Source organism: Apis cerana, linkage group LG1 (genome assembly GCF_029169275.1).
Source record: "Apis cerana isolate GH-2021 linkage group LG1, AcerK_1.0, whole genome shotgun sequence".
Classification (NCBI taxonomy): domain Eukaryota; kingdom Metazoa; phylum Arthropoda; class Insecta; order Hymenoptera; family Apidae; genus Apis; species Apis cerana.
The window spans coordinates 241,426-261,292 of NC_083852.1; the positions used below are offsets into that span (position 1 = coordinate 241,426).

The 19,867-nt window shown below is 34.0% G+C and overlaps 3 protein-coding genes across 30 annotated transcripts in view; 1 reads left to right on the forward strand and 2 right to left on the reverse strand.

Moving 5' to 3' along the window:
• LOC107992804 (serine/threonine-protein phosphatase 4 regulatory subunit 1) overlaps positions 1–8,245 on the reverse strand; it is a 107,778-nt gene extending 99,533 nt beyond the window's left edge. For 5 of the 11 annotated variants that reach the window (XM_062082642.1, XM_062082614.1, XM_062082599.1 and 2 more), the window contains exon 1: positions 5,048–5,183. In XM_062082642.1, the coding sequence (XP_061938626.1) occupies positions 5,048–5,168 (121 nt within the window). In that variant the 5' untranslated portion in view covers positions 5,169–5,183. Of the gene's footprint in view, positions 1–5,047; positions 5,184–8,097 lie in introns of those variants that run through there. The other 6 variants (XM_062082650.1, XM_062082601.1, XM_062082653.1 and 3 more) reach the window with 5 other exon arrangements.
• A 576-nt stretch (positions 8,246–8,821) lies between these two features.
• Positions 8,822–13,123, reverse strand: LOC107992875 (RING finger and SPRY domain-containing protein 1). 3 transcript variants are annotated; one of them, XR_001765005.3, is made up of 13 exons: positions 12,652–13,113; positions 12,503–12,554; positions 11,930–12,255; positions 11,616–11,781; positions 11,365–11,547; positions 11,228–11,294; positions 10,940–11,080; positions 10,730–10,845; positions 10,518–10,661; positions 10,190–10,407; positions 9,840–10,100; positions 9,593–9,758; positions 8,822–9,509 (listed from the first exon to the last, which is right to left on the reverse strand). XR_001765005.3 is itself a non-coding variant. In XM_017048991.3 (12 exons), exons 3-12 carry the CDS (start codon positions 12,142–12,144, stop codon positions 9,671–9,673), a joined length of 1,599 nt encoding a protein of 532 aa, XP_016904480.1. In that variant the 5' UTR covers positions 12,145–12,255; positions 12,503–12,554; positions 12,652–13,123; the 3' UTR covers positions 8,822–9,670. The 3 variants fall into 3 exon arrangements, 2 of the variants coding, with proteins under 2 accessions (XP_016904480.1, XP_061938735.1); XM_017048991.3 differs by having other exon boundaries at positions 8,822–9,758; positions 12,652–13,123; XM_062082751.1 differs by having other exon boundaries at positions 8,822–9,758; positions 12,503–12,550; positions 12,652–13,010.
• Positions 13,124–13,586: 463 nt separating this feature from the next.
• LOC107992715 (E3 ubiquitin-protein ligase MYCBP2) overlaps positions 13,587–19,867 on the forward strand; it is a 175,394-nt gene continuing 169,113 nt past the window's right edge. For 11 of the 16 annotated variants that reach the window (XM_062082932.1, XM_062082952.1, XM_062082946.1 and 8 more), the window contains exons 1-19: positions 13,588–14,023; positions 14,561–14,624; positions 14,713–14,955; positions 15,020–15,173; positions 15,259–15,461; positions 15,557–15,868; positions 15,965–16,132; positions 16,223–16,441; positions 16,511–16,712; positions 16,795–17,187; positions 17,285–17,450; positions 17,512–17,606; positions 17,698–17,832; positions 17,928–18,125; positions 18,207–18,403; positions 18,497–18,749; positions 18,838–19,281; positions 19,376–19,503; positions 19,590–19,816. In XM_062082932.1, coding sequence (XP_061938916.1) covers positions 13,929–14,023; positions 14,561–14,624; positions 14,713–14,955; positions 15,020–15,173; positions 15,259–15,461; positions 15,557–15,868; positions 15,965–16,132; positions 16,223–16,441; positions 16,511–16,712; positions 16,795–17,187; positions 17,285–17,450; positions 17,512–17,606; positions 17,698–17,832; positions 17,928–18,125; positions 18,207–18,403; positions 18,497–18,749; positions 18,838–19,281; positions 19,376–19,503; positions 19,590–19,816 — 3,896 coding nt within the window. In that variant the 5' untranslated portion in view covers positions 13,588–13,928. Of the gene's footprint in view, positions 14,024–14,234; positions 14,398–14,560; positions 14,625–14,712; positions 14,956–15,019; positions 15,174–15,258; positions 15,462–15,556; positions 15,869–15,964; positions 16,133–16,222; positions 16,442–16,510; positions 16,713–16,794; positions 17,188–17,284; positions 17,451–17,511; positions 17,607–17,697; positions 17,833–17,927; positions 18,126–18,206; positions 18,404–18,496; positions 18,750–18,837; positions 19,282–19,375; positions 19,504–19,589; positions 19,817–19,867 lie in introns of those variants that run through there. The other 5 variants (XM_062082895.1, XM_062082925.1, XM_062082915.1 and 2 more) reach the window with 4 other exon arrangements.

The window sequence follows — 19,867 nt, forward strand, 5'->3', positions numbered from 1 at the left end:
AGGGACGAAATTTCTCGTACCGCTTCGAGCTTTGACCTCGATCCCATGCTCTCTTTCGTCACTTGCCACCCGCCGCCGTTTCAATCGCGCGGGGGAGGGGAGCAAAGCTTTAAAAATACACGAAATGACGTTCGGTCCCGATCGATTTTCCCTCTTTCTCTCGCTCCCTCTCCGAACATCGACACGCGAGACGTGGACGAGCACGATGACGTAATTACTTGCCGGTGACGAAACGCCATCCAACGGACCGTGCTATTTTATTTCGCGACTTCGCGAATCGATTCTCCACCTCGCCCCGTTTCCGAATAACTTCGTCCCAACGGATCCGCGACCGTATTCGCGACCGTATTAATTCCGTCCCCGTTATATACTTGGACTACGGATGGATGGATGGATGGAAAAACGGATGGAGCGACGAATTTTCGTGGAAGGTAGAGTAGCAATAGTAGCAATAGTAGTAGAAGAGGCTTCGCTCGATACATCATCATCGTCCGCCGCCTGGAATTTTATTTACGGTTTACGCGCATCCCACACGTGGAATGCATATACGCGCGACACACTAACGACACGTGGCTGAAAAAGAGGCGAAGAATGCCAGGCTCGTCCATTGAGAAGCTAGTTTCCACGTTTACACGCGCTGCCTAATCGGCCGACCGGCTCCACTCCGAAACAAGAAAAAGAGAACGAAGACAAAAGGCGTGTTTGTCTCTGTATACGGGAGACGAGGCTGAACGCGGTGCCTATTTTCGTATTCGAGAAACAGAGAGGAGGAATCGAGGGTGACGAGGAGGAGAAAGATGTTACGACATCCTTCCTCGTTATCTTCCCCCTCTCCCTCTCTCTCTCTCTCTCTCTTCTTGTCAACGTACCTGATAACGCACCAACCAGTTATATACGTTTCTATACACCGTTTCTTTTCTTACCTTACTTCTCCCAGTCACCCGATCGTTCTTATTCCTTCAGGATTCAATTAACGGGACATCTCTTTCTTCGAAACAGTCTCGTACGATGTATTATCGATACGCGCGTTTATCGTCGCGCTATATTCGAGCTCTCGAGTTCGTCCCTTGAACCGATTTTATTTCTTCGGCACGCTCGTTCGATAGCGAAATCGGATGTACGAGCGTGAGCTACGTGAGCGCAACGTTCACTTCCAGTCCTCGAAAGTCACGTATACGGTAATAATTACGCGATCACGTATCGGTAACTAGATATTCCACCGACGTAAAATGTAACCAAGATGGATAAAAGTGGAATGCGGAGGATGCGGCGAAACCGAGCGTATGGGATATACTTGCTAACCCTCTCGTTACAGGGAGGGGGAGAAGAGAGAGAGAGAGAGAGAGGAACCCCCTCGTATTTTCGTAGGGAGAAGACTAACGAGACTTATCTTGCCCCGAACGTAATCGAACGAAATGGATCGACGCGAAGAAGGGAAGGAAATGATCGTCGGTAGAGAAACGTTCGTAAACGTTCGCGAGGAGAGGCGGAGTGGAGGAAGAGGGAGATCGAAGCGGCGAACGGCAAGTTTGGCGAACGATTTCAGAGAGATAATGGTTGGACGCGTATACCTTTGATCCCTTTAAAAGGCGAGTGAATGGGCGAAAGATGGGGTGGCGCTTCAGCCTCGCACTGGTTGTCCCACTGCCCTTGTACGCGGTAGGAAAAATTAGCTAGATCGTTTTTTTTCCTCTCTCGCCCTCTGTTTTTCTCTTTCCTTCCCCCCTCGCCCCTTGCCAACCCTCCGCCCCTCCCCCCTCCCCTCTCCCCGCGCAATGGCCGAAAGCGAAGGGCTGTTGGTTTTGATCGAACGTTGGGCCAAGGCCGAACACAGGCGAAGGGAGAGGGAGGCGAGTTTACATCGAGCTTTTCCGCTTCCGAGGTATCCATCGATCCCTTCGCGAACGAGTTTTCTCAACCCAATCAAAACTTTCCCCGGTGTCGGTAATAAAGTTCCTCTCCAACGGTTATCTCGATATTTCCCGGTCCAGATACCCAACACACGTTTCGCGCCCGCCTCCGGTTATAATTTGTAAATTCGAAAACGAGAGTAGTAAATTATCGATAAAGAAAGAAACGAACCTTGAAAAACGCGTGGAACGAGATATCGAGGAAGGGAGAAGGCGCTCGGCGTTTACCATCTGCGTGCCGCGAGAAGATTCGGTTCGCTTTTGAACAGAATCGGAACGTTTCCGATCTTTACCGACAGGGTTGGGGAACAATGGCATCGACGAGTGGTCCTCCTTCGAGAATCCTCGGAAGAAAGAGAGCAACGGCATCGTGATCGTGATCGACGATGAAACGCCGCGTCCTTCCCGGAGGTCGATCCACGTGATGGAACGCGGAAGCGGATTCGCAGAGGCTGGAAACATCTCCGATCTTGTTCCTGTTGCGTGCCTACGAGTTTCACGGTTTCTTGCGGAATCACTCGCAAAAAGCCGAACGGAATACCGAAGGGGAGGGGGGAAATCGAATTGGACGCGTCGCGTGGTAATCTATTCCGATCGATAAATCGAACGAGAGGGACGAGGGGTTTATTTTTTACTCCTCGCGATCGATTCCTCGTATCCGTGGCTCCGTTTATCAATTTTGTCGCGGGAAAGCGTTTTTAATTAACCATCGGCGTGAAATCACGCGGAGGCGCGAGAAGGGTCAAGTATTCTCTCCCTCCTTCGCCCCTATTCCGTTTCACAGCGCGAGAGCGAGGAGGAAAAAGAAAGGAAAAATTTGACTCGTTACCGAGTGCGATAACACCAGGAGGAAAGAACCCGATGGAGAAAGGAAATCGATACGGGGGGAGAGAGAGAGAGAGAGAGAGAGGGAGGGAGAGGGGAAGATGAAAGTAAAGAAGAGGGGAGAGAGACAGAGAGAGACAGAGAGAGAGACAGAGAGAGACAGAGAGAGAGAGGCAAACTCGCGCTCGTTTCTCCTTACTCGTTAGTCACGGCCCCGTCTTTATGAATGGGTTCGCTCGTGGCTTACGAGAAATCGTACTATCTCTACTACCGCTGCTTTCTCGCTCTCTCTCCCTCTCTCCCGCTGTCTTTTCCCTTTCTCCTAGGGGATGTCAGCCACCGTCCTTCTCCGGGAGGGTTACTGCAAACCCTTACACATAGACGCAACGACAATAGAAGGCGGCCACGAATCGATCGCATAGCTCGCAACCACCGCCACGTCCCCGACGTCGTCCTCTTGTCTATTTGCGCTAACGTGCCTTTCGTTTTCTACGAGTATCTATACTCGAGCCTCGACGATTCGTGTGAATTTTTCCCCATTTTAACGAACAAACGACGTCCTCTATTTTATTTTTTTCTTTTTTTTCCTTTCCTTCCTTCGAGATAAATCCTTTTCAAAATTGGCTTCGCGATGAATGGAATGTTTTCTCGCGTTTCGAGAAAATTAAAGAAAAAGAAAAAAGAAAAAATTTATTCGCGTAGAGTGAAATAAACGACAGAGAGAATAAGAAGCTAAGTAAGTAACCAACACGACGATGGAAAAATTGGCGAGAAACTCGATCTCGTATCGCGATTTTTCACGCGTAATCGTGGTGGCGAAAATGTGGGACGGATATCACGGTTCGGGCTCTCGCGCGTTTCTCTCTCGACAGGGCGCGGCTGATTCTCGATCGCGTGCTTCCTCCGCGACGGCAGGATGCAAAGGAAGCGAAGACGACTCGGAGAGAGAGAGGAGGAGGGAGGGGAGGATCGAGGAGAAGCGGCGTGGGTGGAGGCAATGGCCTGTGGAGGAAGGCAGAAGGGGATGCTTTTATCATTCGTATCGCGGGCCTATTTTGGAGCCCCGAGCCTTTTCGCCTCTTCGAGATCTGTACTCCGTAGAAGGCGAGAAAGAGAGGGGAAGGATCGGATCGTAGCCACGTACGAGGATGCGAAAGACGGAGAAAGAAATTCGGAGGGGAACGGGAGGAGAAGGAGCTTACGCTTGCCGAAGGAGACGAGGGAGGTCTGGATGGTATTCGAGGAATGTCATGTAATAATCGGGCCGCCATTCGAGCGTCCGTTCCAACGAGAGGCGGCGCCACCGCTCGGCTCAGCTCGGCTCGGCTCGGCTCGTTCCTTCCGTTCCGTTCCTCTGGGTCGTCGCGTTTCCCTCAACTAGGGTTGAATTTGCGCAACCTCGACGATCAATGGACGATCAATTTTTTCTCTCGTTAGAACGTTATTTCTCGGACAATTACTTCGATCATTTTCGTTCTTCCTCTCGATATTTCTATTTCAAATTTCTCTTCGACGAAAACGGCTACCGTTTTCGCATTGAGGTTACGTCGAGAACGAACACGATCGTTACGATCGTTGAGGTAAAGTAGAAAAGACGAAAATTTATACCCATCCGTGACCTTTGACTACCCTCCTCGGTCAAGAGGAGGGAAGCCTGTTCCGTATACGATTCGAGCACAGACAAGTCGCCGCCACCGAAAGAGACACCGACATCGTTGGCCTGTATCCGGTCTCGAGATTCGATTCACGCGAGTCGAGAATGCGCTCTCGTAGCCTCGAATGCGAATTTAATAAAGAGAATAAATCATTTTAATGTAACGCGGCGGCACGTCGCTGCGAAACGAAGGGGTGACGAGGCCAAGGGGGTAGAGAGAAATCCAACGTTGGCGAAATAGGGAGAGAAGGAGTAGAACAGAGAAGGAGAAAGAGAGAGAGAGAAACGTAACGGGAGAAAAAAAACCGGTATTTTTGCGTCGAGCACGGAGGGGTGCATTTCGTTGCGATTATAAAAGCCGGGCAACCCCCGGTGTGTCTAGACGACGTGGCCTCCTATCAAAAACAGACCACCGAACTGAAAAGGCTGAAAGGGCAAGGAACTCCTCACAATGCCAAGAAATTAAAGTTTCTCTATATTCGTCCTATGCCTCTTGCTCTCCCATTTTTTTTTTATTCGTCTCTTATCCTCTTCGCCCGTTGTCGACATCGTACCGGTAAAGGGAAGAAAGAAAAGAAAAGAAAAGAAAAAAAGCAAAGAGAGAAAGAGATCACTTTGCCGATAAACGCAAACACAGAATAGGGAGCAACGTACGCACCAGTTAAATAGACTGCTCTTTTTCTTCGCGGCAAATGTTTCGCAAGGATTCGCTCAACTTTCGTACCTGTTGGAGTTCGATCGATCTCGTCGGGTCCGCGTTTATAATCGGTCCCCATCATCCTCCTTTTACATCTACGCATATGTATATCCTTTCTGATATATGTATCCGATCTATAAATCCTACCTTTGTGAATCGAGAACGAAGTTGACACCAATTTATCGTGTATCAGATAAATTTCGAGTTTGTTATATATATGTATCATTTCGATTTCAATTTCGCATCTAAACTAAAACACGAAGGATAACGATTCTGGCGTATAGTTGCAATAAAATTTTATCGTATTTCAAATACTCGATAAAAAAAAAAGAAAAAAGATAGATAAAAAAAAGTATTAAAAAATCTTAGCTTCTATATAATCCATTGTGAGTACAATATATTCATGAATTGGATCGCAAATTTGAAAATATTTCGTAACTAGGTAAAAATCACGAAGCAACTCGTAAACGATGACAATGTATAGTAGGACGAATGAAAAAAAGGATTCATTGATACTCAAGAAACGTCGGACCCGCTAGCTGTCACAGCCAGTCACCGAATCATTTGCATAATCGCGACTGATTACTATCGCTGGTCGTGTGGCCCCCGTGTAGTCATCGCCATATGTCAGAGTTCGAAAAATTCAGCAAACGTGTTCGATCGTGTCGTAACATGGATGGACGTGAAACGATGAGGACCATTGTTATCGATGTTTGGAAATACAAGTTAAGCTAATCCGTCGAGTTACTCGTTGTTCGTGGAAAACGATTTTCGAAGAAACGTGACTTTGACGAGATCCGAAACGAAATTGGCCACGCACGAAAGTCGTAAAAAAATTCCATGTGCGCCTAGTCGATGATCGAGGGAATGGTAGAGTCGGAAGTATGAATCAGGAAGCAGTGCGTCATGTGCTACTGTTGCACGTCACCAAACAGAATATACGAGTCATGAATCGCAAATGATTATTCGCGTAAAAAAAAAAAAAAACATGCACGAGTATAATTCGATTTAACGATTTCTAAGAATCTAGATGAATCGTTACATGATTACGAATCGTTATAAACCGTATATTATTCCACGTATTATTAAGATTATTGAAAAAAAAGATGAAAGGGATTTTATGAATCGTTTCAATTATCATCGATAGGAATTCGTATGATTATCTTGTGATCGATGCGATCTAGATCGGGTTAGTGCCTCGAGGATCGAAGGGCACAGACTTAAATATTTTTCTATCTAGTCGCGTTTGGAAATATAAGTAAGCCAAGCTGATAAACGACCTCTGGAATGTTTGATAAAGTCGATTAGAACCAACTATGGGTTAGTTAAAAGCAACAGTTGGTGAGATTGCTAGTACATATATATATATAAGAACATATATATAAGAAAAGAAAGAAAAAGAAATAAAGAAAGATAATTATCCTATATAGGTAGAACACAATCTTCATCGAAGGTCCGAATATCAATTAGGATTTATTTATCTTACACTTCGCAAAATAAATTTAAAATTCATGTATGAATGAAATAACGAGAAAAAATGTTCGTATCAAATAATAATCATTAAACGAGGAAAAAAAGTTTTGATAAACATCAATCGAAAAATTAATATTTTCAAAATTAAGAACATTCTCATATTCAATGATTTAAAGCAAACGATTTTCTCGTTTTGGGAATTATTCGCTTTATTGTTAATAAAAACAATAGATTATCATATCGTTTCTTCTTTTTCTGGTTATTAGAAGAAGTTTTCTACATATCCTTCTTTCATTTCCATACACGCTTGATATCTTACCTGCAGTAGATAGCTCTTTAAGCGAAGAAATCGTTCGATTTAACGGAAACAAAAAATTATTTGAAAATATTCATTTTCCATAATTAATGTTTGATAGAATTTCTTTTTCTATTTATTAAAAATAAATTATCCTATCCTAATAGTTAAAAATATCTTTTTTTTTTATCACCTTGCATAAACATATGATAAATCATCAAATACCGATCGAGTATACCAAGAACTATAAATATTTTTTGACATCTCGTTACATATTTCGATTATGTGCCAAGAAACTTTAAAATTATACATAAAAAACTGTATTGAAAGTTAATAATATAGTTTAGTTTTATATACGACAGATGGCACTAGTAAATACATGAAAGTCGAAAGATCAGTAACCCCGATAGGCAAATAACCGCGCATTAACTAATCTGTTTACTTCAATCCTTCAGGATACTTTTCTTTTGTTTAATTTAATCCGTTTTAAGAAATTACGTGCATTGATATTACTAGTATGAAGCTGATTTTATAAAAAATTATATTTTAATTATAATATCTATATGAATAAAGCATTTTTATATTACGTAAATTAATGATATAAACAATTAAAATATTTCATTTATTTTTATAATATAAATGGAAAAAGAAACACGATAAAAAAAATCATATCGAGGAAGACATTGTGTATATCTATTAAATGTCGCATCATATCGTCAATTATAAATCAAGAATAATGATCGAAATATATACGAAAAATATATCGTGTTTCATATGCGAAAACGGTGGAAAGAGATAGGAACATATATGAAGATGCAAAGCGACCGCGTGCCCTTTTTTCTGTTTTCTTCTTTTTTCAGCCTGCGGTCGAGGTAAACACAGCGCGGCACGTTTTGTGGCGCCCCCTAACCGATAAAACGCCATCGAGACACTCTCGTGTCCTGGTCGCGCATGTGAGAATCACGGCGTGACATACGGTTTATAGCCAAACTGCAATGTGACACCCGTTCAAAAGGGTTTCAATTGCATTGTAATGGATGACAATAAAATTACTAAGCCCGTCCAACATGAAAATTATACGAGATAGAATGTATTTGGACGGGCATGAGTTTACGACCACGCCACCGCCATGCACGCTAGACACTGGCATGCTTCGATGGTGGGGCCACCGTGCCGAATACTCAACCCCTTCTTTCACGCACGTTTACAATCATGAAAGATGTATTTCCGTGTCAGTACTCACCTTCGTCAGAATCGTCCAGTTCTTCTTTCTGGATGTAGGATATATCTGAAACCCACAAACACCACGGGTTAGCTGAAAATCCCTCGTGTTTTTGGGCAGCTTCGTTCGATCCACAGGCACTCACTCACCCGCCATGTTGTAACAAACTGCAACGCACTCTCGTGGTCACGCGATTAACTTTTCAAATCGAGAGATCGTTTCTCATTATTTGCAGATATATCGATATTGCCAATTTTAATTCTCGTTTCAACGGTTCTTATTTTTTTTATAATTTAAAAGTAATTGTAATATTCGTTCATTGTTTGCTAATTTCTAATATAATGAAAAAATTTAATCAGAGATATTAGTTTAATTAAAAAAATCAGATCAAGAATTAAACCATCGAAAGCAGAATTTTCAAGTAAGTTAATTTTATGCTTATTACGATTTACAATTGTTGCTTATTACAACTGTTAAATAAAATACAGAGTTATGCAAGTTATACGTATAATATGTAAATTTTTATTCACCAAATTTTTAATTTTTTTATTACGTTTATTGAAAATATAGAAATCAAATTTTATATTATAAATGGATCGTATATGATTAATAATTAAATTATTGTAAAGCGATACCTATTTAATATAAATAAATTAAAAAATATATATAGAAGATGGAACAATTTGTATAAACTTTAACATATAATTAACAATAATCTAATAACGTAAATAATAGGAAAGGTGAATATGAATGAAAATCAGCAGAATTTATAGAAAAATTTTGCAAAGTTATACATATGATAACATTTTATATCTTCATAAGAATATAATATGATATTATATATATACGTATATATATAAACATATATATATATATATATTTATATATATATTTTCATATACTACAAGATATCAATATTTTACAGTTTTCTAAAATCAATCTTACATTACAGCACAAATTCAGTTATTTGTTTGTCGATATTGACAAGCACATGATACAGATTTTCATAATTTAACAGAAAAGAATTTCACGTTCATAGACAAAATAGAGTCCACTACATATGTATTTGTGAACCAGTCACAAATACTAAATTGGAAATGTATATTCATAGCAATTCAGATGTAAATTGCAAATTCTTTGTTTCTAATCTGTATAGCGTAAAAAAAATATTTAAATTTTATCTCACTATTTTACTTTAAATATTTAATTAGATGTAAGGCATACTTAGGTAAAACCTAGGGAAAATAATTTGCACAGCCGATAAATGGTAGAAGGTGATATTCTTCTGTAATTTGAATTTGCAATGTGATAATTTATATATAATTATATCTACGTATATGAATGCAACATTCAAAATGATATATCTCAGAGATGTGATATTTAAATGCAACTTTGCTTTCTGTGATTTGTAGTCCTTCTCTTGATTTAAAATACTGTATTGTAAGAAAAAAAATGTATAAAATATTATAACTATATTTAATATGTGATACACGCGATGTGTTGCAATTGTGATTACCTCGCGACAATTCCTGAGAATTATATAATATGAGAAATGTAATGGAAGAGTATTAAATATTGATACACTTATGTGGTGTCATGTGTTATCGGTTGCTACTTCTTCGATTGTTGCTCTACACATTGGACACTCTATCAATTGATTCGAACACGTTTGGCAAAATCCTCTGAAATAAAATTTATTTTTATTTTAACAAAATAATTGATATAATGTGTAAAAAAAAAAAAAAATAATGTATATATAATACCTATGGTTGCATGGTAGCAATCTTACTGAAGCTCTTTGGTCAAAACACAATGTACATGAATCCTCTCTAACGCTAAGTTTTCTCAATTGATCTAAATATATGTGTCTAGGAAGCACAACTTTATCTTCAGGCTTCAAACTAGCATAATCGTTAAATTTTTTATATTCGCGATCGGTAGGAGGATATTTAAATGGTACATTTCCAAAATTAAAAAGACATTGTTGGAATGACATAAAACTAGCTGCTGCAAAAAATCCAGACCTAAAATATTTAAAGCATTCATTATATATTTGGAATGCTGCACAATTTCTTTTTTTTTTTTTTTAATACGAATTTATACGAATACATACCGTACTGTTTTGAAAACTTGAACACATGGTTTCAATGGTACACCATTTATGGAAAATATTATTTCCAATTTGTTCAAATCTAATAAACAACCCAAAATATCACCAGCTTTCCAACAAGGTCTATCATGATTTCTTTCACTCTTTGCATTATACCAAATTAATCGACGACAACCATCATAGGCCAAAGAATATTCATCATCCCCTATGCCATATCCTTCCTATAATGATAAAAAATTTATATATAATGCAATGTAAAAATTATATAATATATAATAATTTATATAATATAACCATTTGCATTATATTAAGAACATTAAGAAATGCTTACGTGATTTAAAAATGTGCTATTTTTAGTAGCCCATCCAATTTGCATTACACCTGTAGTTATAACAAGTGTTTCATAATACCAAATTCCCGAGTCTACTTGAAACGTACATCTTACACTTTCAAATGAATATGCATCACATCGAGCCTGAAAATATAATGAAAATATGAAGAGAAATATTCTATATAATATAATATATATTCTACAAAACTTACTTCTAAGCCATTAGGTGATATTTTCAGGTACTCGCTTACATCCTTTGTATTTAACATTACATTAATACCAGACATATCAACTGAATCGTGAGAATATTTTCTACCTTCCATTATAACTATAGTAATAAAAATAATTAAATTTATCAATTTCTCCATTATGAAACATTTTTTATTATATATCATTATATTTTCATTATATATATCACTTACGCAAATTGTCTAAACACCATCGCGCACAAAAACCTACTTGACGACGTACATAATGAGTTTCTGTTGCCCATTTTTCCAATTCTAATAATGGATTTGGTTTCTCTGCCATTAAACGTTTTTTTATAGTTATTTTATTCTCACCTAAAATAAATACAATTTATTTTCTTAAAATATAAATTATTAAAATTATCATTATTTGTATAAAATATTGCACGAAATAATATTTAATATTTATTTTGTTTAATATTTTATATTAATTTATATTTATTATATATTTTTAATACTTACTTGTTTGTGCAAATTTTTCCAAAGCTATTAATGAATACAATACCACATAAGGATCAATATTTTCCTTCTAAAATAACATGAATTATGAAATTGTCTTAATAGATTTTATACTTTATAAATAATATTCATTCACTTACAAGATTTGAAATAAGATAGTCCAAAGTTTCATCGGATAATATAGCAATACTACTGGGCCCAGTTAATTTTTCTGCTATACAACCCAATACAACACAGATGTTACGTTGCTGAGTTGCACTGGTCTGTATATTTCCAAGTTTTTGAGATAATTGAAACATGTGTGACAATCGTAAAACTAATTCCTAAAAAGTTAAAATATTTATGGCAAAAGTTTCAAATATAATCAGTTATATAAGAAATATAATTATACCTTTGATGGTAATGGACAATCATCTAATAAAAGAGTAATAACCGAAGGACCTAGTGGATTATGCATAGGAATAATATTAACCATTGAACTCACAACTTGTATCCATCCATCTTCTTTATCAGCAATAGCATGTAATTTTAACAATGCAGGTGGTGGTTCTTGCTCACTGAATATAATATCAATATAATCAATTAATATATTTAATAAATGATATATAATCTATTTTAATTTATATTTATATTAGTAATAATATTATTAATAATAATTATATAATTTTTATATATAAAATAATTTATAATTATCATAAAACTCACTTATCAACAAGAGAACCAATTACTCCAAGAGTTTCAAGTACTAATTTGTCAATATTAGCTGAAGTTGGAAATTTAAAAGTTGTAATGTTCATATCATTAGAGGCAACTGTGCCTACATTTGATTCTGGTAATATAGTATTTTCAGTATTTGCATGATTATGTCCATGATGTATTTCAAGTTCTTCAGGAATATCTTTGCACAAGCAATTGCCCATTCCCACACGTTTATAAAGATACTTTTAAAGATATTCTATCACATATATTCATTAAGTAATATTTACACAATCATGTAACATGTGTATTATTAATTGATGTATCCAATGTAACTGAAAACAATGTGTTTTTTTAAAATAATAACAATTTATTAAATATAAATTTACATATATAAATAGAAGATTAAACCTTGAAGATTAAACTTCCTTATAATAGTACAAAATTTTGTTACAATACATACTAAAAATATAGAATCATAAGAATCATATTCCATTATAATAAACTAAAATTTTTATTCATATTCTTGTTTCTTTTTTTTTTTAATATATAAATAAATGCAATTTTGATCAAAATATTTACCGAATAAAAATCAGCTTACAATTATAATTTTATATAAGTCAAGATAGCCTATCTGAAAACGAAACAAGTTTAATAATAAGCATTTAAATAATTTATAATTTATAATATATTATAATATATTATAATATTATAATCTAAATATTACATACGTGTTTGAAAGCTGTCATTTGGTTATGTTTTTATCAAATTAGAAAGAAATTACTTAATTTCTGTGCAACTTTTCTTGATTATCTATTTCACATAATAATTTCGAAAATCATATCCATCTTGTACTTTTTACAATAAAATAAAAATTTAAACTTATATTATACTTTAAAACATATTCCTTAGGTTATGTTCTCGATAATCTTCAAAACAGTAATCTTAACATAAGAGAATACACGAACTATACTATATTTTACGTGAGGTGATCAATTCTAAATCATATATGAGATAAGCCTTCTACGTCAATATGTCTTTTTAACGTTTTATTTAATTAATATTTTATAAACTAATAATAAAATATTTATCAATATATCACTTAGATAATGGCGTTGAAAATATTTTGACAGATTTCTCATATAATTTTGTATACGAATTTTAATTGTGTAATTTATAATTAATTCTTCAATTGAACAATATATGCATGTATATATACATAATACATAATATTTAATAATACGCCAATAAGAATAGTTTATATATATATTTATACGCATATAAGAAATCTTATTTTATCATAATAACAAATTGAGAAATTTATATATATATATATATATATATATATATATATATGCAAAATTAAAAATTACATTATTTCATGAAATATGAAGTAAGAAAGAGATTTTTTTTAAACAATTGTTATTATTTCATTTTTATTTTATATCAATATTAATAATAATCATAAATACATTTAAAAAGATACATTTTAGAATCTTTAGGAATAAAATTTATCTCAAATATTATTTTATATTTGCAGATAATGAAGTTGGAAAAGTTTAGTTTTATTATTCCTACGTATAACATTCAAAAGATAAAACTACTTAAAAGAGATATAAAAATGAAAAAAAATTTATTTAAAAAATAGCCGCCATATCGAATGATAATCTGCGTTAAAACGATAATGTATATCGAAGAATCGAAATCGCAAAGTAGTCGCGGTACGTCTGGTACTTTCAAGACGAATTTCTTTATATACATCAAAAACGAATTTTTGATCGTTTTCAAATATTATATAAAAAAAAAAAAAAAAAAAAACGTTATTATTTGATGTATATGAATTTAGAATTACTGATCGAATAAATAATTACTTTGATAGAAATCGTCGAATAACACTTTTTAATAAATCGTGCGATGCAATCACATGGGGAAGGCGAAAGAATGTCAACGATCAATAGTATTACGAAAATGAATTGGTGATTCGTATGTTGAAAATTTTGTGCACAACATGGTGTCTGGAGATCACGAAAGATTGCTGCCGGAACCGGAAAATTATGTGAAATGTTTTTATGACCTTTTCAAAAGTATCGCAGAAGCACAGAGGTGCGAAATGTATATAACCTCCTTCCAGCTTTGTTTACTTGACGCTTTTGGCGGTGACTTCATCTATCGTTTATTAAATTTAATAATTACGATACAAATTTTGATAATCTTATCATTATTTTTGTTGAATGTATCATTTAATATCATCGATTTTCTAAATTATACTATAATTTTTTTAGATGTTTAAAGTAACCTAAAATTGTTTGTTTATTAAAGTTGGTGTATACTGTATTGTCATTTTGACAATTCTCATATGAAATATATAAAAAATATTGATTTATGAATTAATTTATGATTTATATTTTAAATAATTTATTTAATGTCAATTATTTATCTAATTTAATGAAAATCTCTGTGAAAACATATAATTATAGGTATTTATCAAAAACAATAAAGATTTAATATTTTTTCTTAAACGTTTATTTTTACAACATTTTCCTTTTTATAATTGCAAATATATAGATTATTATTAGAAAATTATTAGTATAAATATTAAAATTAAAATATATTTGTTACATTATATATTTTATATTTTAGAAATAAAGAAGAATGGAGAAAATGCAAGAAAAATAAATCTATTCGAAAGAGGGATAAGAGAAAGGTATTGTTAACTTTTACTTGTGTTTTATATAATTTTTTTTTATGTTTGTAATTACTTTGTAAATTATAATTGTATTTATAACTTATAGATTGATTTAAGTGGAGATTTGAATTATAATAATCCACCAGAGATAGAATTATCTTGCAATGCTTCTGCATTTGCTGTATTTGCTAGTGTTAGGAGTGCTATTTTGGAGAGGCATACTAGAACATCAAATGAAGTTTATAGAGTATCAAATTGTAATTCTCCACCATCACCTGAACATAGTGAAACTATTGATACTGAAAGTGATGATGAAGATAGAATATCAACTATACAGAGCTTACCAAAGGTAATTAAATTAATTATAAATTATATATATTAAAAGAATTATATATTAGTTTAAATATTTTTAGATTGTAGGTATTGGTTTACGAAGTGTTTTCACATTGATGAGAGAAAGTAGAACAATTGAACCTGCTTTGTGTACAAAAGCATTATCAGCTTTATTGGATGTATTACAAGGACAACTTCCTGAAAGCCTGAAATCTGAACCAGATGATGTTATTGGTAATATATACAAATTAATATATATATATAAATTTATTGTTTTATAATAGATATTTTTAATTTTTCTTCCTTTTTTTTTTTACAGATCCACTTTTTGACTTATTATTGGATCTTGCAACTTCACATGGGCCAGAATCAGCTGCTGCTAATGATGGAAGTCATTTAACTGCAGTTGCTTGTGCATGTTTATTGAGTCTTGTGGTTGTTAGAGGTGATACTGGTCGTTTGTTAGCAGCGATAGCAGCTTTACTTATGTGTCCAAGAGTATTAGCAATTCAAAATATTCAGGTAAATTTTTTCATCAAAATTCATGATAGCATAATATATATTTTTAAAAGTTTATTTATTTTAAATTATATGTAATATACATATATATTTTATAGATGCCATGTGTATTGACATCTTTGCAAAGAAGTGTACAAGCTGTTTTACTTGGAAAACTTGCACGGCCAGACTGGATTACATATGGAGTTCCTAAATGTGCTAAGATTTATACGCTTAAGTTACCAAATGAGATAAATAATATAATACTAAATGGGCGAAGCTTTGTGAGTGATGGAAAGTACCTGTATCTACATACAAGTAGAGGATTATTGAAAATTGGCAGTGGTCATGGTGGAACTATTTGGGGTCATATGTATGTTCAGAAGGCGGACTTTTATCCAACAGAAACGGGTTGGCTTGGTTATGCAAATGTTAGTATAATTAAATATTTTCTATGCAATTATATAAGGATTTTTCTAACATTGTTTTCTTTCTTTCTTTTTTTTTTCTTTTTTTTTTTTTTACAGAACACGCTGTATTTTAAGTATACACCTAGAAAACAGAGCGAGTTATTAATTATAGATGCGGAAACTCTTACAGTTACGGAAATTGCTGTTTTAGAAGGTCGTGATTGGTCATCCTCCGTTATGTTTTCTGATGGTGAATGTTTAGGAATGATAACTGCAGGAAAAGATGTTAGTCTTTTTTTTTTTATTTTTGAATCAGTATCGATAAAATTTATATTGGTTGAAAAAAATATACATAAATTTTATTAATTTCAACAGGATGGTTTTGTAGTCAGAACAATAAATACGTTAAGTAATCCAGTAACAGTTGCATCAGAATTACCATTAAAATTAGCAAGAAAATGTGTAGATGTTTTCGGGTATGCTACTTTCGATGAAGAACAAAGCACTCATACATTAAATCCAGGCTGTGATGATGAAATTGCTACAGTTATTGCAGGAAAAGAATTTGCGTTGTTAAAAACCGTATCGGGAAAAGTAAGCAGCACAATTTTTTAATATATTAAAGTAGGAATGAAATATATATGATTGTATCGTTTTTTATAGGTTTTATATAGCGGAAAAGGAACTTCTCTTGGTATGAAAAATAACACAAGGCCTAATAGATGGATGGAATTAACGCTTGGAAAAGGTCCAAGACTTATAAATTTTGCAGCTGGTCATGATGGTCAACATGTTGTAATGGTAATGGATGATGGTTCGGTTTTATTTGCTGGTACTGCTAGGCGTGGAGAAGATGGTGATAATAGTAAGTATATTATTATAACTTCTATGATATGAAATTCATAACATGCTTTGCTTGTTTTCATCTATTTTTTTTTTATTTTTAGATAAAGTTAGGCGACAACCTAAACCAGTCAAACCAAAAAAAATAGCAAAAGTAGAAGGACAATATATTGTAGATGCTGCTTGTAATAATGGATCAACAGCATTAGTTACAAAAGAAGGTTCTTTGCTGATGTTTGGCAAAGATACGTTGCATAGCGATCCGGTTTCGGGGATAATTAACGATCTTAGAGATGTTTGTGTTGTTCATGTTTCATTAGGTAAAGCTCACGCTGCAGCATTAACTAATAAAGGACATTTATACACATTTGGAATTAATAATAAAGGACAATGTGGAAGAGATTTTACTACAGTTCATAGCACTATAAATAAAGATACCTCCTCTGTTGCTGTAGAAATGGGTACAGCAGAAGATGAACTTTTAGTAACTGAAGAAGGTAATTGTACATACATATATATATATATATATACATATACAATTTTAATATTTTTTCATATTATAAAAAAAAAAATAATATTTTCATATATACTTAGATGGTATGGAATCCACCGAAGATTGGGAAGAAACAAAAGGTATGTGTCCGCCTGGATTACATCAATGGAGGCATCGTGTTTGTATGGTTTGCACAGTATGCCGAGAATGTACTGGATATAGTATATCATGTTTAAGTAGTATACGCCCAGATCGAAATCCAGGCCAGTATGTATATTAATTATATATATATTTATACATATATATATATAAAATAAGAAATTAAAAGACGTATTTTCAGGGAATGTGGATGTGGTGAAGGTGATAGTGGATGCGCGGAATGTGGGTGTTGTCGTACTTGTGCAAGAAAAAGTTGTACTAATGGTAAAAATTCATTCTGAAATTAAAGTGATATTAATTCAGCATTTTTGTAGGTTTTTCTATGTTATATTATTATATATGTATCATATTTCAGGTAGATCAAGTTCAAATTTTCGAGAATATTTACAAAGATGTTTGGGAGAAATAAAACAAAAGCAGAGAACGAAGGCAGGTCCGAGTACTGCAAAATATGGAATGAAGTTGAAAGGTCCGAATAATCAAAGATTGGGTAGTTATCTTACATAAAATAGATATATTTTATTATAAAATTAAATTAAATTATAATAATTAATAATATAACGATATTGATTTTGTGCAAAATAGCTGGTCCAAGTGTGATCCAAAAAATTGCTGGAAAAATGGCATTAGGATTAGGTACTAATTTAATGAACGAGGAAGGTATTGGTGGGAGTGATATTGAACGAGGTGATGCTGCAAGAATTGCTAGTATACCACCAGCTAGAGTTCCTATACCTAATGAAAGTCCCGTGGTTCAAGTATCATGTGGTTTACATCATACAGGTAATAAAAATTTACTTTATATTTTTCTAATAAATTTATGAAAATTGTTATATTTAAATTTATGAATAACGTTATATTTAGTGGTACTTTTACAAAATGGAGAAGTTTATACATTTGGAAGCAATATATATGGTCAGTTAGGTGTAGGAGATTTGATAGCACATGTTGGACCGGTACATGTTAAATTACCAGGAATTGCAACGCAAGTTGCTGCTGGAAGCAATCATACGGTTGTACTTACATCAAAGGGGGAAGTGTTTACATTTGGAGCTTATCAAGTTTGTATTAGTATTAAAAAAAATCCATTATTTGATAGTGATGATAATTGAATAAAATAATTAATATTTTTATATTTTTCTCGTCCTCGTTAGAAAGGGCAATTGGGCATAAATTGGTGGAATGGACAAAATGAACTTTCAAATTCTTCCTCTCAAATTAATCGTCGTTCTGATAGGACACAACCACGCCATTGTTTCCCAACTGTAGTTCCAAATATTGGTCCACAATGGGGTAGACGAGCGACATGGGTTGGTGCAAGTGGAGATCAAACTTATGTCAAAATTGATGAAATAAATTCTATTAGTTTAACACGGAGTACTGTTATGGCAAATAAAAATTGCATAAGTATGTCTTTTTTTTTTTTTTTTGAATCATAGTTTCACCATTATATATTATCAGGCGCATCTAATTATAAAAATAAAACTTGTTTCAGTTTTAATTCCGCATCAAACTGATCATGCAAATTCCTTCAAATGTTTAGTTATAAGCAAAAGAGATGGTACATGTAATAGTTATAGTGGAACCGATCAAGTTGATTTCAATAATTGCGCTACATGTTTAGATCCTTTATATAACGTGATTTGGACTTTTAATCCTATAAATAGCGAAATAAGTTTATATAATATTATATCAACGGAAGTTAGAACAATTCCTGGACTGGAAGTTTCTATTTTGAGTCCGGGTTTAACTCTACCTGTAGTATCGAATTGTTTCGTAACACGTTCTCAGGCTGCAATGCATTTATTGGGTTGTTTAGATACCCTTACACAAGCACAAGATGAAAATTTTTCTATAGTAGAAGAAAATGAATGTAACCAATCAACACACGGAAAAGTTTATAGTCGTGAAGATTTTGTTACGGTCAATAGATTTGAAAGTGCGTATAAAAAAAATCAGAAAAAGTAAAATTGTTTCTTATATTTTTTTTTTTTTTCTAGAAATTTGAAAAAGAAATTAATTTATATTTTTAGGCCACGGTGGTGGTTGGGGATATTCTGCACATTCAATCGAAGCTATTAGATTTATGCCTGATACTGATATTTTACTGGGTGGATATGGATTGTTTGGAGGTCGAGGAGAATATACGGCAAAAATAAAAGTGAATAATAATAAATCGTTATATATTATACATTTCTAATAAGTTATGCAAAATTATGATAAGATTTATATTAAATATTATTCCAGCTCTTTGACATTGGAATGGATGGAGGGGATCAAGAAAATGATGGCGAGCTTTTAGCAGAATCTGAAGAAATACCGTACGAGTGTGGACCGCGACAAAAATATTCAATTTTATTTTACGAACCAATTCCTTTGCAAGCAAACAGATGGTACGTTGCATGGGCTAAAGTTAGTGGTCCATCTAGTGATTGTGGATCTGGCGGTCAAGGAATGGTCACAGCAGAGGATCAGTTAGTAAATCGCAACTTTTCTATTTGAAGCAATGTAAATTCGATGCGTCA